The sequence below is a fragment of the Esox lucius genome, chromosome 14 (assembly GCF_011004845.1).
Source record: "Esox lucius isolate fEsoLuc1 chromosome 14, fEsoLuc1.pri, whole genome shotgun sequence".
Classification (NCBI taxonomy): Eukaryota; Metazoa; Chordata; class Actinopteri; order Esociformes; family Esocidae; genus Esox; species Esox lucius.
In genome coordinates, this window is record NC_047582.1 from 26,945,335 (window position 1) to 26,958,589 (window position 13,255).

Genomic DNA, 13,255 nt, shown 5'->3' on the forward strand with positions numbered 1-13,255 from the left:
AACTTCTCAACCTTTAAATTTAATCAACCAGTTAGGTTACACAGGTTACATTATTGAGCATTATTTTACTAGACATTTCAAGGCGGTGACAACAAAAAATAGCGCCGAATTATTCTAGTTCATACTCATCACCAACGAAACTCCTTTTATACGTTTATACTGCAGTCCTTAGGACACAGTCGTCTTTATTTACAATGTAATACAGTGGTGTGTATGAGTGAATGCATATAACGCAGCACGTTTTGCTAAAAAAATAATAATTCACCCCTAGAACTGACAGCGGATGCCGCCAAAATGTAAAACGTCACGAAGCGAACATATGTACCCGCAGCAAAACAGCCGAGCTACATTCTTGAATAAGCTTTTCGCTTTTAAAATAAAAGTCCACAATCGAACAAAGGAAACACATTTTGCCTATAGTAATTGTAATTTAATATTGAGTACAATCATTTATTTTTAACAAACGGTTGAAAATACTTTGCGCATGCTTTAGACTGCATAATTGAATAGGGGCATACTATTTGGGTATCATCTAGCTGCGTTTGAAACTAATAAATTCTCAAGGTAGGTCCCACTCAATTTCTTTTCTGACCATGGCAGTAGCACGGAGCCGTTCTATAGAAACTTCTATAGATCAATTCTTCTATAGTCATTCTTTTGTCACTAACTAGAGATTTGTTCTTAATTTTTTTACACTTTGGTTGTAATCCATAGAGATTATATGCTTTTATTGCCTGGAAATGTGTGATATATTGGCAGTGGGATTACAATTATATACAATAAAAAAATACATATTTGTAATATTAAAATTGAAATATACAATAACATTCCAACCTAGTTTATCGTTATATAGCATAGTCCAAATATGTCATTATAGCACTGTTTGAAAGCATTTAAAGCCTTTTCAATTGAGGACGTTTATTTTGAAGTCGAAAAGCCGATTCCACTAACGCATCTTAAGCCAATGCTGTTCACCGCACACAAGAACACAGCTGGACCCGCCATCCGCGTTCGGCACTGTGTAACAGCTGTAGCGAAATCTTAGATTTTAAGGCAAGTAGACCAAATATCTTTAGAAAAATGTTGCTCGCGCCGCCGAAGAGAGGATGTCCTAGTCCTTACAACGACACAATGGAGAAGAGAATAAAACGAATTTCAATAGAAGGCAACATTGGTATGTAACCTTAGCTAATGTACTGTACAGTTTTAAAATCCCCGCCTTATAAAGCTAACGTTGGTTGGTAGAATACAAAGAGAAGTAATCAAATGTACATACGTTACCTTGATACCAAGGTAACTCTTACTGTAAAATTCTGCCTAGCCTTAATGAAATTAATATACAAATACGTACAGTATATTTGTTCTGTACTGTATATTAAAGTAATTTGTGTTTGACAGTACAAATGTCAAAAACAGCTTACTTGGCAAAGAGACGTCTGTGGAGAGAAAAACATCCCATAACTTGCATGTCCTTCTTGTGAAAGATATATATATATATATATATATATATATATATATATATATACAATTCTATTAGCTATCAAAGTACATTTTATAGACAAAAGTAAGTTTATGAATGAGTTTAACAGTTTAGTTACGATTATGTTTGAATCCAAACTACACTGTTAACTTCTTAAGAGAATTTGTAGAAGGAAGTGAAGTTGAGACCGGGTAGAAATAGAAACTGACTTCCGTCGGTGTCTGTGTTTGTTTGCAGCCGCGGGCAAATCAACATTTGTGCGCCTTTTGGAAGAACAGAGCAAAGACTGGGAAGTAGTGCCTGAACCCATCGCTAGGTGGTGCAATGTACAAACCGAAAACAGTGATTTTGAGGTACAGTATGCATTTCTGACCACCCATCCCTTAAACGTGTGGGTGTGACCTGTAATTAATAATAATAAAACACACCCGTACACATAGTACTAACCCTTGCACAAAGTTCAGGGGTTCATTTTTGGATGCTGCGTGTTGTGACCAGTTCTTTCATGTCTTGAGCTTTCTTATTTGGCTCACGAGTGAAGCTTTCTGATCAAGGGATAAGTGGAAGAGTGTTGTATACAATACCCAGTAATGTGGTTTAAATGTCCAATATTCAGTTATGCCTGAAGTGGATTCTTGTAGGCTCCGTTAAAGCTTCATCACAAGACAAGATCATAAGAATTGTTCCGAAATGAGATTTGGGATGTACTTCTGCTTTCGCCTAGGGCTTTGTTTGCAAGTACTGCACTATTCAGAGAATATGGTCTTATTTGGAAATTAGCCTGGAACATTTTAACCTCTGGAGAGTTTAACCAATGACAGTGCCGGTCAGAGAGGAACCCTGGATGGTGTCGTAGTGGTACAGCTGCTGGTATGAATCAATTCAGGCGGGGTGTTATGTACGGACAGATGTTTGAAATGTCAGGGTTGTGGAAGACATCTTTGTCCGTGTTTATGCCCCACACCCTCAGAGGTCTCAAGGGAGACGTCTGAAGAAGACACTGCGTGTTGCAAGACAGCGCGTTTCTGTATGTGTGTGCGAGTGTGTGTGCGCGCGTGTGCCCGTGTGTGCGCACGTATGTGCGCCCGTGTGTGTGCGTGTGTGTACGGCGCGTGTGTGTGTGAGTGTGCGTGTGTGTGCTCTGACAGGATGCGCTGTGTTCAGAATACAGCAGCTGCTATTTGTTACACAGCACTGGTCAATGTCAGTTAGATTTGACACCACGGACGGAAAGATGGCCCCACCCTGAACAGCTGAGTGTGGAGAACCAGGGGACACCACTTCTAACAACTGCTACACCCAGGTTGCCCCACCATTCTATCTCAAAAAGTCAACTGTGTTGAAAATAAATGGTTTTGTCTCCCTTATTTCTCACTCTGCCCCTTTTAGTCTTTCAGTTCCTCAATCTACATAGCGGTTTCAGAGAGTTTTAAGAAAACATCCTGTCATGTTCTGTAGGTTAAAGACAGTGACACTACTGTGACAGTGACAATAAATACTGTCCGTATTTCCAAGACCGTCCAACTTTATAGAATTGGACAGGGTACATTGATATGTCTTCTTCGTTTATAGATGACCACTAGAGGGCAGTATGCTCCCACATATTATTGTTCTGGAAAGTGCAGTGAATGTGTATGTACAACTTTCTGCCAATGTCCATAACTTGTAGTCATATTGAATGCCTTACCTCACTCAGTGATCCTCTCTCCCCCTCTCCTTACGCCCCCAGCTCTCTCAGCTGGTTTATTCCAGGTCCCAGGTTTATCGCTAGTGTGAGAGTAGCTTGGTAGTTCATTCACACCGCCCAGTCCTCTGGGTTCTTTCTCTCATCACTCATGTTCTCTTGCCAACCCAGAGGCCTGAACCACTCACAATCTCTGTTTATTCAATAGTCATTAAGCTACAGCCTGATACTACCTGTGCACACACACACACAAACATTCTTCTACACACACAATGAACTATAAAATGTTTCATTGTTCTGTCCGTGTCAAGGTGACCGGACTGGAAGCACATACATTTTATTACCCTGAGTTGGGCTTTTATTAGCAAACCAAAAGATAATGAATAATAATGTATCAGTCATTTCCCAGATTTACATCACATGGGTGACATCAAGTTAATGTGATCACATGGTGGTTTGAACTAGGAATCTCTAACATCCTTTCAGTCCTTCACTCTGTATCAATCTATGGGGACATACTACCATGGTCCAAGCCGGCCTAGTGCACTCCCCTTGGGCCATTATTGAATGAGTTAAGACGGCGGACGGACTAGTGTGGTACAGAGTGACCCACTAAAACATCTGCCAGTTTTTGTAATCTGACAATAAAAGTTTCTATGAATAATGCATGGCATGTCTTCAGAGGAGTTGATTGGGTGATCCCCTGGATTGCTGAGGTGTTGCTTTGGTTTGTTGGGCACGGGTATACCTGCAACAGTCTCCAGTAATAAACCCACTCTGAACAGGCTGAACTCTTTGAGGGGGAAACATTTAAAATAAAAACCTTACAATGACCTGGTTGCATAAGTGTGCACTCCCTCTTATAATTGGGGATGTGGCTGTGTTCAGAATTAACCAATCACATTCAAACTCATGTTAAATAGAAGTCATTACACACCTGCCATAATTTAAAGTGACTCTGATCACAAATAAAGTTCAGCTGTTCTAATAGGATGTTCCTGACATTTTCTTAGTTGCATCTCAGAGCAAAAGCCATGGTCCGCAGAGAGCTTCTAAAGCATCAGAGGGATCTCATTGTTGAAAGATATCAGTCAGGAGAAGGTTACAAAATAATTTCAAAAGCATTAGATATTCCATGGAACACAGTGAAGACAGTTGTCATCAAGTGGAGAAAATATGACACAACAGAGATATTACCAAGAACTGGACATCCCTCCAAAATGTATGAAAAGACGAGAAGAATACTGGTCAGGGAGGCTTCCAAGAGGCCTACAGAAACATTAAAGGAACTGCAGGAATTTCTGGCAAGTACTGGCTGTGTGCTACATGTGACAACAATCTCCCGTATTCTTCATATGAATGGTTTATTGGGTAGGGTGGCAAGACCGAAGCCTTTTCTTACAAAGAAAAAGCCCGGCTGAAGTTTCCCAAAAGTCCCCCAAAAGCACTCCCAAAAGCACTATGGAAAATGTGTTATGGTCTGATGAAACCAAGGTTGAACTTTCTGGCCATAATTCCAAAAGGTGTGTTTGGTGCAAAAATAATAATAATATCACTGCACATCACCCAAGGAACACCATACACACTGTGAAGCATTGTGGTGGCAGCATCATGCTTTGGGGCTGTTTTTCTTCAGCTGGAACCAGGGCCTTAGTCAGGGTGGAGGGAATAATGAACAGTTCCAAATACCAGGCATTTTTGGCACAAAACCTTCAGGCGTCCGTTAGAAAGCTGAAGATGAAGTTCACCTTTCAGCACGACAACGACCCAAAGCACACATCCAAATCCACAAAAGCATGGCTTCACCAGAAGCAGATTAGCGTTTTGGAACGGCCCAGCCAGAGCCCAGACCTGAATCCAATAGAACATCTGTGGGGTGATCTGAAGAGGGCTGTGCACAGGAGATGTCCTCGAAATCTGACCGATTTGAAGCTCTTTTGCAAAGAAGAGTGGGCAAATATTGCCACGTCAAGATGTGCCATGCTAATAGACTCCCACCCAAACAGACTTCAGTGCTGTAATAAAATCAAAAGGTGCTTCAACAAAGTATTAGTTTAAAGGTGTGCATACTTATGCATCTTATAGGTCACATTGAAGGTGGAAAAAGTTTTATGTTTGTCTCATTCTTTTACACCACAAAACCTGGCATTTTAACAGGGGTGTGTAGACATTTTATAGCCACTGTACACACAAATTACTTTTGTATTGTTTTTTTTATTGTGTCTTTAATTGACGTTATTTTTACTCTGTTAACGTTCTTATAGGTAAAGTACCTATGTACGGATACATCTTTTGATTAAATGCATATAAATGGTGCCTATAATGTATTCTTTGGGAAGTGTTGGACGACCCTGGAAGACTAGCTGTAACCTCTGTGTCAGCTAATGGGCATCCAAAGAAACAAATTCATTGTTTGCCCCCAGGAGCTGACCACATCCCAGAAAAGCGGTGGTAATGTCCTGCAGATGATGTACGAGAAGCCAGAGAGGTGGGCCTACACCTTCCAGACCTACGCCTGTATGAGCAGGGTGCGTGCTCAGATGAAATCCACTAATGGAAAGCTCAGAGAGGCAGATAACCCAGTGCAGTTCTTTGAGCGGTCCGTCTACAGTGACAGGTATGGTCTACTAACCAGATTTAAGAATGCTTTATTGGGTGCCAAGTATATGGTATAAGACATGTATTCAAATCCCAGCAGGGCCAGACTACTGCAGGTTTTCTATTTTACTTGTTGAGTAACTGTACAAACCTGGATTCTATTCATTCCACCCCCCAAAAATGCTTTAATTTCTTTAAATGTATAAAGTCTCTTTTGTTCTGTAAACTTTCTTAATATGAAAACGCATATGTTGACCCAGGTCTAAGTCAGTCCCTGATTAGAGAGGAAGAATGCAATGGAACCTGCTTCAATATCCAGATAAGAACACCGTGGATAAGGTTTATTTCCATGGAAAGAATCATAAACGCCAGCTTTGTCTTCGTGTTTGCATGTGTACTGCCTCCATTTGGAAGGAACAGGTCCTCTTAGCGCTCCTTTCTCACCTTACATGTGTTCTGGTTCTCTGTGTGTTCAGGTACATCTTTGCCGCAAACCTGTATGAGAGTGAGTGTCTGAACGAGACTGAGTGGTCCATCTACCAGGACTGGCACGGCTGGCTCCACAGGCAGTTTGGAAAACACATCCAATTGGACGGTATCATCTACCTCCGAGTTGCACCGGAGGTCAGCTACTAACTGAACTACAAAAGGCATTGGAATTGCAGTGTTGTGGACAGTATTACGTACCCAGTTGGGTTTGGTCACGCTGGTAAACACCTTCTATTCAAAATAAGGGAAAATAAATTAAGTACATTAATGTGCTCTTGTTCTTACAACTGCAAATTGTGCTGCTGGAGACTGTTCCAAGGTCTTACGCTGCTATACAATTGTGCTGGGGGATTGGGTCAGTTCTCCTTCCCCACTAAGTTCTCCTTCTCCACTATAAATCGTTGTTGATATGAGGAATGCATTTTCTGAATTTTCCCAGTCTCCTCCCGTTTTAAACTTTAGGAGGACATGAGGTCCTGGTCCACACCTGCGGAGTACCTGCTTTGGGGGGCCCGTTGCTGTCCCTGTCCTTGTCCATCTGGTCATACTTCTGACCTAGTCTAAATTGAAATAGACTTTGGATTTAGCCCACATATATTTATTAATTATTAATATCTCACCCAGCACAGCCAGAACAGGACTTGTCACCCCTCTGAGCCTGGGTCCTCTCTAGGTTTCTTCCTAAAATTCAGCCTTCTTAGGGAGTTTTCCCTAGCCACTGAAATTCAACACTACTGTTGTTTGCTCCTTGGGGTTTAAGGTCGGGTGTCTCTTTAAAAGCACTTTGTGACAACTGCTGTTGTAAAAAGGGCTTTATAAATAAATTTGATTGATTGTTTTTGAAAGTTGAGCCATAAGAATAAGGCCAGTGTCTTGACATTTCCAGCATGGTTTCTCTTTAGCATGGTTCATCGAAAGCATAAAAATTGCTTTCGAGGCTCAGTTAAGGTCTTTAGGTGAACAACGCAATCCAGGCTTGATTAACAAGAAAAACATCTGAAGGCTTATGCTCACAAGCTACTTGTGAAAGACACTTAGATTAACACTGTCTAACGGACTGGCAACCAAGCCTACCCTGTCCACTAGGACCTGGGAAACTTTGTGATAAATGAACACAGGGAGATAAAAATAGTGTTGCCAGCAAGTCACAAGTCTGAAAGAGAGTGGCCCTCCAGTTTGGCTAGTCTGGAACTCCTTTCCATTCAAAGCGATAAATCACATGGGTTACACTGAATAGTTAATAGTATTTCCTGAGGAAAAATGAGAGATAAGGTTCTGCACAGTTTTTTTTAATGAATTAATATAATGTACATAATCAACATAGTATGACAATGAGTGGCTTGTATAAGGAGATAACGACATAAGCATATAAACATATCAGACAGAAATGTTCATGTATGTATTTTGGGCTCCAATACAGTACAGTACAAATACAAGAGCCTGTCTTGTAAGTGTTCAAGCAGCAATTGTGTGTCTCCTCATAAGGCACAGGAGCAAACCAACAAGAAGGCCAAAAGTAAAGGTGGATGCTAGGCAGGGAGAGACATGTAACTATGGAGAATGTTGATGCCTTGGAAGACATTTATGACACGTTGTTGATGATCCGGAAAGCATGCAGAGCAACCTGGATAGAGACATGAGAGTCGTGTAGAACAGGTTGCGTTCGAGAAGGTAGTAAAAAAAACAAAGCAGAATTTACTTTTTTTATTAAACATTGCGCCGCAAAAGACAGCAGAACAAAGAGCTTCTGAAAAAGAAAACAAACATGAAAGCATTAACTGGAACCAGCAATGCGAGAAATGTTCAAGAAATGTTTGACTCTGATGTTCTCGTTCGGCACTTACTGGCTGTCTTCAAGCCAGGACAGCTCGCCATGGAGACAGTTGATGTCAAATGATGTGGTGGCTGCCAGCCCATCTTTGTTTTATGACGACAGAGGAATGAAAAAGACCAAATAAAAGCGGACCTTGCCAAGAAACTGGATTGGAGTGGAAGAGACCCATTGGCTGCCTGATGTTGTAGAACCGTCACGACACATCAATCATAGCGCGGCTCTTCTAGGCTCCACATGGCTTTCAGGCGTCCAGTGACCCGAATGAGTGTCCTTGCAAGGGGATTGTGCCATCAAATGGATAGCAAGGCATCAGTGGCCCGTATGATCGTCCGCACTCTCAAAGGCTTTGAAAGGCAGCAACCAAGACATCATCAAAGGACAACTAGGACCGATCAGAAGAGGGCCGCTCAGTGGCTGCGTGGCCAACACAGAACCACAGAGAATGCAGACACATTTGTTATATTGGCAGGTGGGTTTGTCAATGGTGTGGAGGCAAAGATGATAAGGAGTCAACTGACAGGTCTTTTGAGTGACCAAGAGGAGGCTGACAAAAACTGGTGTAGCCTTCAGTAGACATCTGAGTCACATTCTCAGTCTGACGTCATGATGAACTTGTGCTAGTGACGCTTGTGTATTATGCAAGCAAATGAATGACATGACCATCCTCGTTGCACATTTATTCTGGACATTCCACGAAGGGATGTTTTTCTATATTCTCTGTCTCAGAAACCTGAGGAAGACTGAATTGTGTCTACCAGCATACCACACTCCCAGGTTGTGACAACAAGCAGTGTACAGGATTGGCGTGCACAAAATGAAAGACCCACCTTATTGAGCTACAGTAAAATAATTGTGGAGTTTTGCACTTTGCTTGTCTGGATGCCTTGCAAGGAAGTATGCTCTACTACTCCTATATGGTTAAAATACAAAAGGGCAGGGATTTATGCCCAAACCCAGCTTATTTTAGGTGTATCCTGGCATCCACGACTACTCTGAGGCACACCTAACACTCCAAAAGGAACAAAACTGCAAAACTGGAAACCGTGTAGAAAAACATGCCAGGCTTGCCTTGGCACACTTCTGTTCTTGTTGTTTCACAGAATACCTGTGTTCCATTTGGTCATTAATGACAACAAAGAAGGCAGAAATGTTGCTAAAAGAACAATAACTGGGACAAGAATGTTTCTGAAATCACATATCTGAGAAAAGGATGTGAAAGATTGTCTTTAGTAAAACAATCATTATTTTGTTTTTAACATGTAAGTTCACAGTCAAAGTTTTCATACACACTTATTTGCCCAGAATATGTATACCTGTTAGAGTTTCTATTGCTTTTCTGTCAATTGTACAGCATGTCTTTGATACTAAAAGGAAGACAATCTATCAAGATATCCACAATTCTCACTGCAGACTCCTGATTACGTTTATAATCCAAATTTCAGTTTATAATCCAAAAATCCGAGATTGCATTGTTGGTTTAGGCAACATAAGCTTATGTGGCCAAACCGCATTCCAGCACTTATTGTGTGCTTTAATGCCGTTTATGGAGTGTCACAATACAAATACATTTTACCGCTTTGTCACTGAACTGATTTCATACACAAATTCATTTCATAAATGAGATATGGAAAATGGTTTTGCTTTATTATACCAAGTAGAGCTGTCTCTTTGTCTTCACACTATGTAAAGGAACACTAATAACATTGGTCTTTCATGTGCGTGTGTGTGTGTGTGTGTGTGCAGACATGCATGGAGAGGCTTCGTTTGAGAGGCAGAGAAGAAGAGCAAGGCATTCCTCTGGAATACCTGGAGAAACTCCATTTCAAACACGAGAGCTGGCTGCAGCACAAAACTATGCGGTGAGAGAGTGAGGACGGGGTTGTGAGGGAGTCGTTGTGGGAGGGAGTCGAAGTGTTTTGGTGGGATTGGGAGGAAAGCTGAAGCTTTGACACTACTGATGTGTTCTGTTGATGGATAAGACAGGAAACAGGCTCGTTTCTAAGGTCTATTGTAAGGATGTGAATTTCCTTGCAATGACGGATATTTCCCCTTATAAAGTCCCTTGTCCTTAAAGGAAATAACCTTTAAATAAAAAGGAAAGAACCAGGAAACGGTCCGACCTTTTGCTTTATTAGTGTGTGGTTGTGGGAATGCATTGTTGATGTCACTAACCCATAAGTCCCATTCCCTCTTGGTCCCGACCCACAGTATGGAGTACCAGTATCTGAACGATGTGCCCATTTTGACGCTGGACGTTAACGAAGATTTCAAAGTGGACAAGGTCAAGTGTGCCGACATGATAGAGAAGGTAAAAATTAATATATTACCACTTCTTACTACTTTTTTTAATGCATCGGTGTGTTTCAGAAGTAGATACACTTGACTATATTTAGATGTTATTTTGTAAAGTAGATTCATGATAACATGTTGTTTCAGGAAGTCGGCTGTAAGGAAAAACATCCTGTTATCACTGACTACAGTCCAGTTATAAGTAGAGGGATGTTGATTGACACACACACAGACAGACAGACAGACAGACAAGTTAATGTTATGGAAATAAAGTATATTTACAGTTGCAGCCAAAAATATTCACACTGTTGTTCTTGATTTTAATAATTCCCCATTTCACTGAAAACAAGTTGTGTTCCGAGGTGGTTTGATTTGTGTCTCAACTACACAGATCTAAAAACTGAAATTGTTTATAAAAAAAATACAAAAATGGCCAGGACAATATTATTGTCTGCCTTCTGGAGAATTCTAAATAATCAGGTTAGAGACAGGAGATTCTTGTTTACTGGGTTATTTTATCACCTGTGCTGTGGGAAGATCCAGGTGCTTAATGGGAATTAACTGTCACTAAATGTTTAAATAAAACCACTCTGCCCCCTGTACCCCTGTCAAAATGTTTAAGACCCACTTACTGTCTGGGGATTTCAGAAACAAAATTATCCTCAAAGATATTCCAAAGTCCATCTCTGGACTCTGGGATTCCTGTTAGCACATTCTGCACAGTTATTTAGAAGTTTGTAGCCCATGGAACTGTGATCAACCACTCAGGGTGTGACCGCAAGACGATACTCAGTGTAATCCAAAATGAGTTGTAACTTTTGTCCAAGCACTTTGCACAACTGCTGAGAGTCTACTAGCCAACCGAAGAACAATTTCAGCCTGCACTATCCATCGCACAATTAACTAATAGCGGTAAAATTGTAGCCCAGGAAGACCGCACTGCTTAAAGTGAAACACCAAAAAGACTAATTTAACAACACAACCCACCTAAACAAGCCTACATCTTTCTGGGAAAATGTCCTGTGGACTGATTAAAAAGAAATTGGAGCTCTCTGGCGAAGCAAAACCAGCGCTCTGTTTACAGCTGACCAAAAGAGCGGTTCAAAGAAGAGAACAACCTACCTACAATCAAAGCTGGGTGTGTTTGATTATGCTCTGGGGGGGCTGGGGCACTTGGATGTGGACAAGGCATCGTGAAAACAGCTGATTATCAAGGTGTGTTGGAGCTCAACGTTCATACTAGAGTGCAGATACCGAGTCTTGTCGGCCGTTGGGCAAAGGGACCCCTGACACATGGCAGACCTGGAGAGGTTTGAAGATGAATGGTGGGCCAAGTTTCCAGTAGAGAAGTGCAGGAGGCTTAATGATGGTTACAGGAACCGTTTAACTGCAGTTCAGACAGGAAATGCCACGCTCTTCGTTTAACCATTATTAGAGAAACAATCCAGATACAATGTCTTAGCGTTAGGTTGATGGTGCATACGACACAACTAATTACATTAACACTGTAATATAAGAATAGCAATACCGATGGCAATAAACAAGGTACACAGTGCCAGTCCCCCCACAGAAGGAAACAGAACAGGGGGAGGCTGGGGTGGTGGGTGGGTTTAGCGACTTCATGCAAGACGACCAGCAGAGTGAAAGACAGAGTGAGTGCCCTGACTGACTTACATAGACCGCCATGTTAGATTAGGAAATCTTCCGACTGTGGTAGGAGTGATCCTGACATTAGCTGGTACATCACTGAGTCAACGCCCACTCAGGTTCCCTGGCTGAATTAGCTGCTCATTGTCATTGCCAAATGATATGCAATCAGATATTAGGTTTTGGGTCTTATAATATCTGTTCTGACACATACATGATTCAAGTGATAAATGTTTAAATAGAAGTTTCAATAATGCAAATGAATGGTGCAATTTGGAAACACCCATGATATTGTATAGAAAACCGATGATGCTTAGTTTTCTACTTGATTTTGATTAAAGTGGAAAAATAATTTATGAGTTGTGCATGATTTCACAAAAAGACATTAGTCTCACACACACACTCACACGCACACACACTGATGGGAATTAGTCCCGTATTTCCTGCTCAATTGTGATACTGTCATCCTCTGGTACTTCCAAGCACTGCTTCTTATTGTGTCCACATCAAATGCTTGCACCTACCTGACACTCATATTATACTGACACTCTCATTCCAGGTCAAAGAGTTTCTGAGTACCTTGTGAACATCAGCCGATGACCATCACAGCCTGCACTGAAGAGGAGCCAGAAGTGAAGAGACGTGGAATTTGTCAAAACAAGTGTCACTGTCTGTCTGTAATAAATCGTGTAAATTCTTTTTTTATACTTAGCATTTAAAATGCTTTTAAAAAAAAAACAACAACATCTAGCTGCATGTGTACTTCAAGGATTTTGTATAAGTTTGTTTTACGCATGAAGTGTTATTTATCAATGGGGGACCTAGAATATGTCATCGACTGGGGTGTTTTGTGATCACCTGAAATAAATTAGCATTATTGAAAATTTTTTGTGTGATTCTTAAGGAGCCAGAACGTTGTCAGTTGGTCCCTGTGAAGTCTACCTGACTTTCTTAAGGAGCCAGAATGTTGTCAGTTGGTCCCTGTGAAGTCTACCTGACTTTCTTAAGGAGCCAGAATGTTGTCAGTTGATCCCTGTGAAGTCTACCTGACTTTCTTAAGGAGCCAGAACGTTGTCAGTTGGTCCCTGTGAAGTCTACCTGACTTTTTGTGCATAGAGAACGCCCAGAAGATGGCGCTACACTTGGCTACTGACCTGGAGGTTCAGTGTCAAGTCCATGGGCTGCAGGGTATATCGAAGTCATTTAGCAGACACTGTTATCCAAAGCCACTTCA

The 13,255-nt window shown here is 41.3% G+C and overlaps 1 protein-coding gene across 1 annotated transcript; it reads left to right on the forward strand.

Moving 5' to 3' along the window:
• Window positions 1–1,030: 1,030 nt before the first annotated feature.
• On the forward strand, window positions 1,031–12,900 carry dck (deoxycytidine kinase). Its single transcript, NM_001304125.1, is given in 7 exon segments — window positions 1,031–1,174; window positions 1,718–1,833; window positions 5,588–5,781; window positions 6,239–6,386; window positions 9,829–9,944; window positions 10,294–10,393; window positions 12,581–12,900. Coding segments are annotated over 7 exon segments (795 nt in total). The 5' UTR covers window positions 1,031–1,080; the 3' UTR covers window positions 12,608–12,900.
• Window positions 12,901–13,255: the final 355 nt, after the last annotated feature.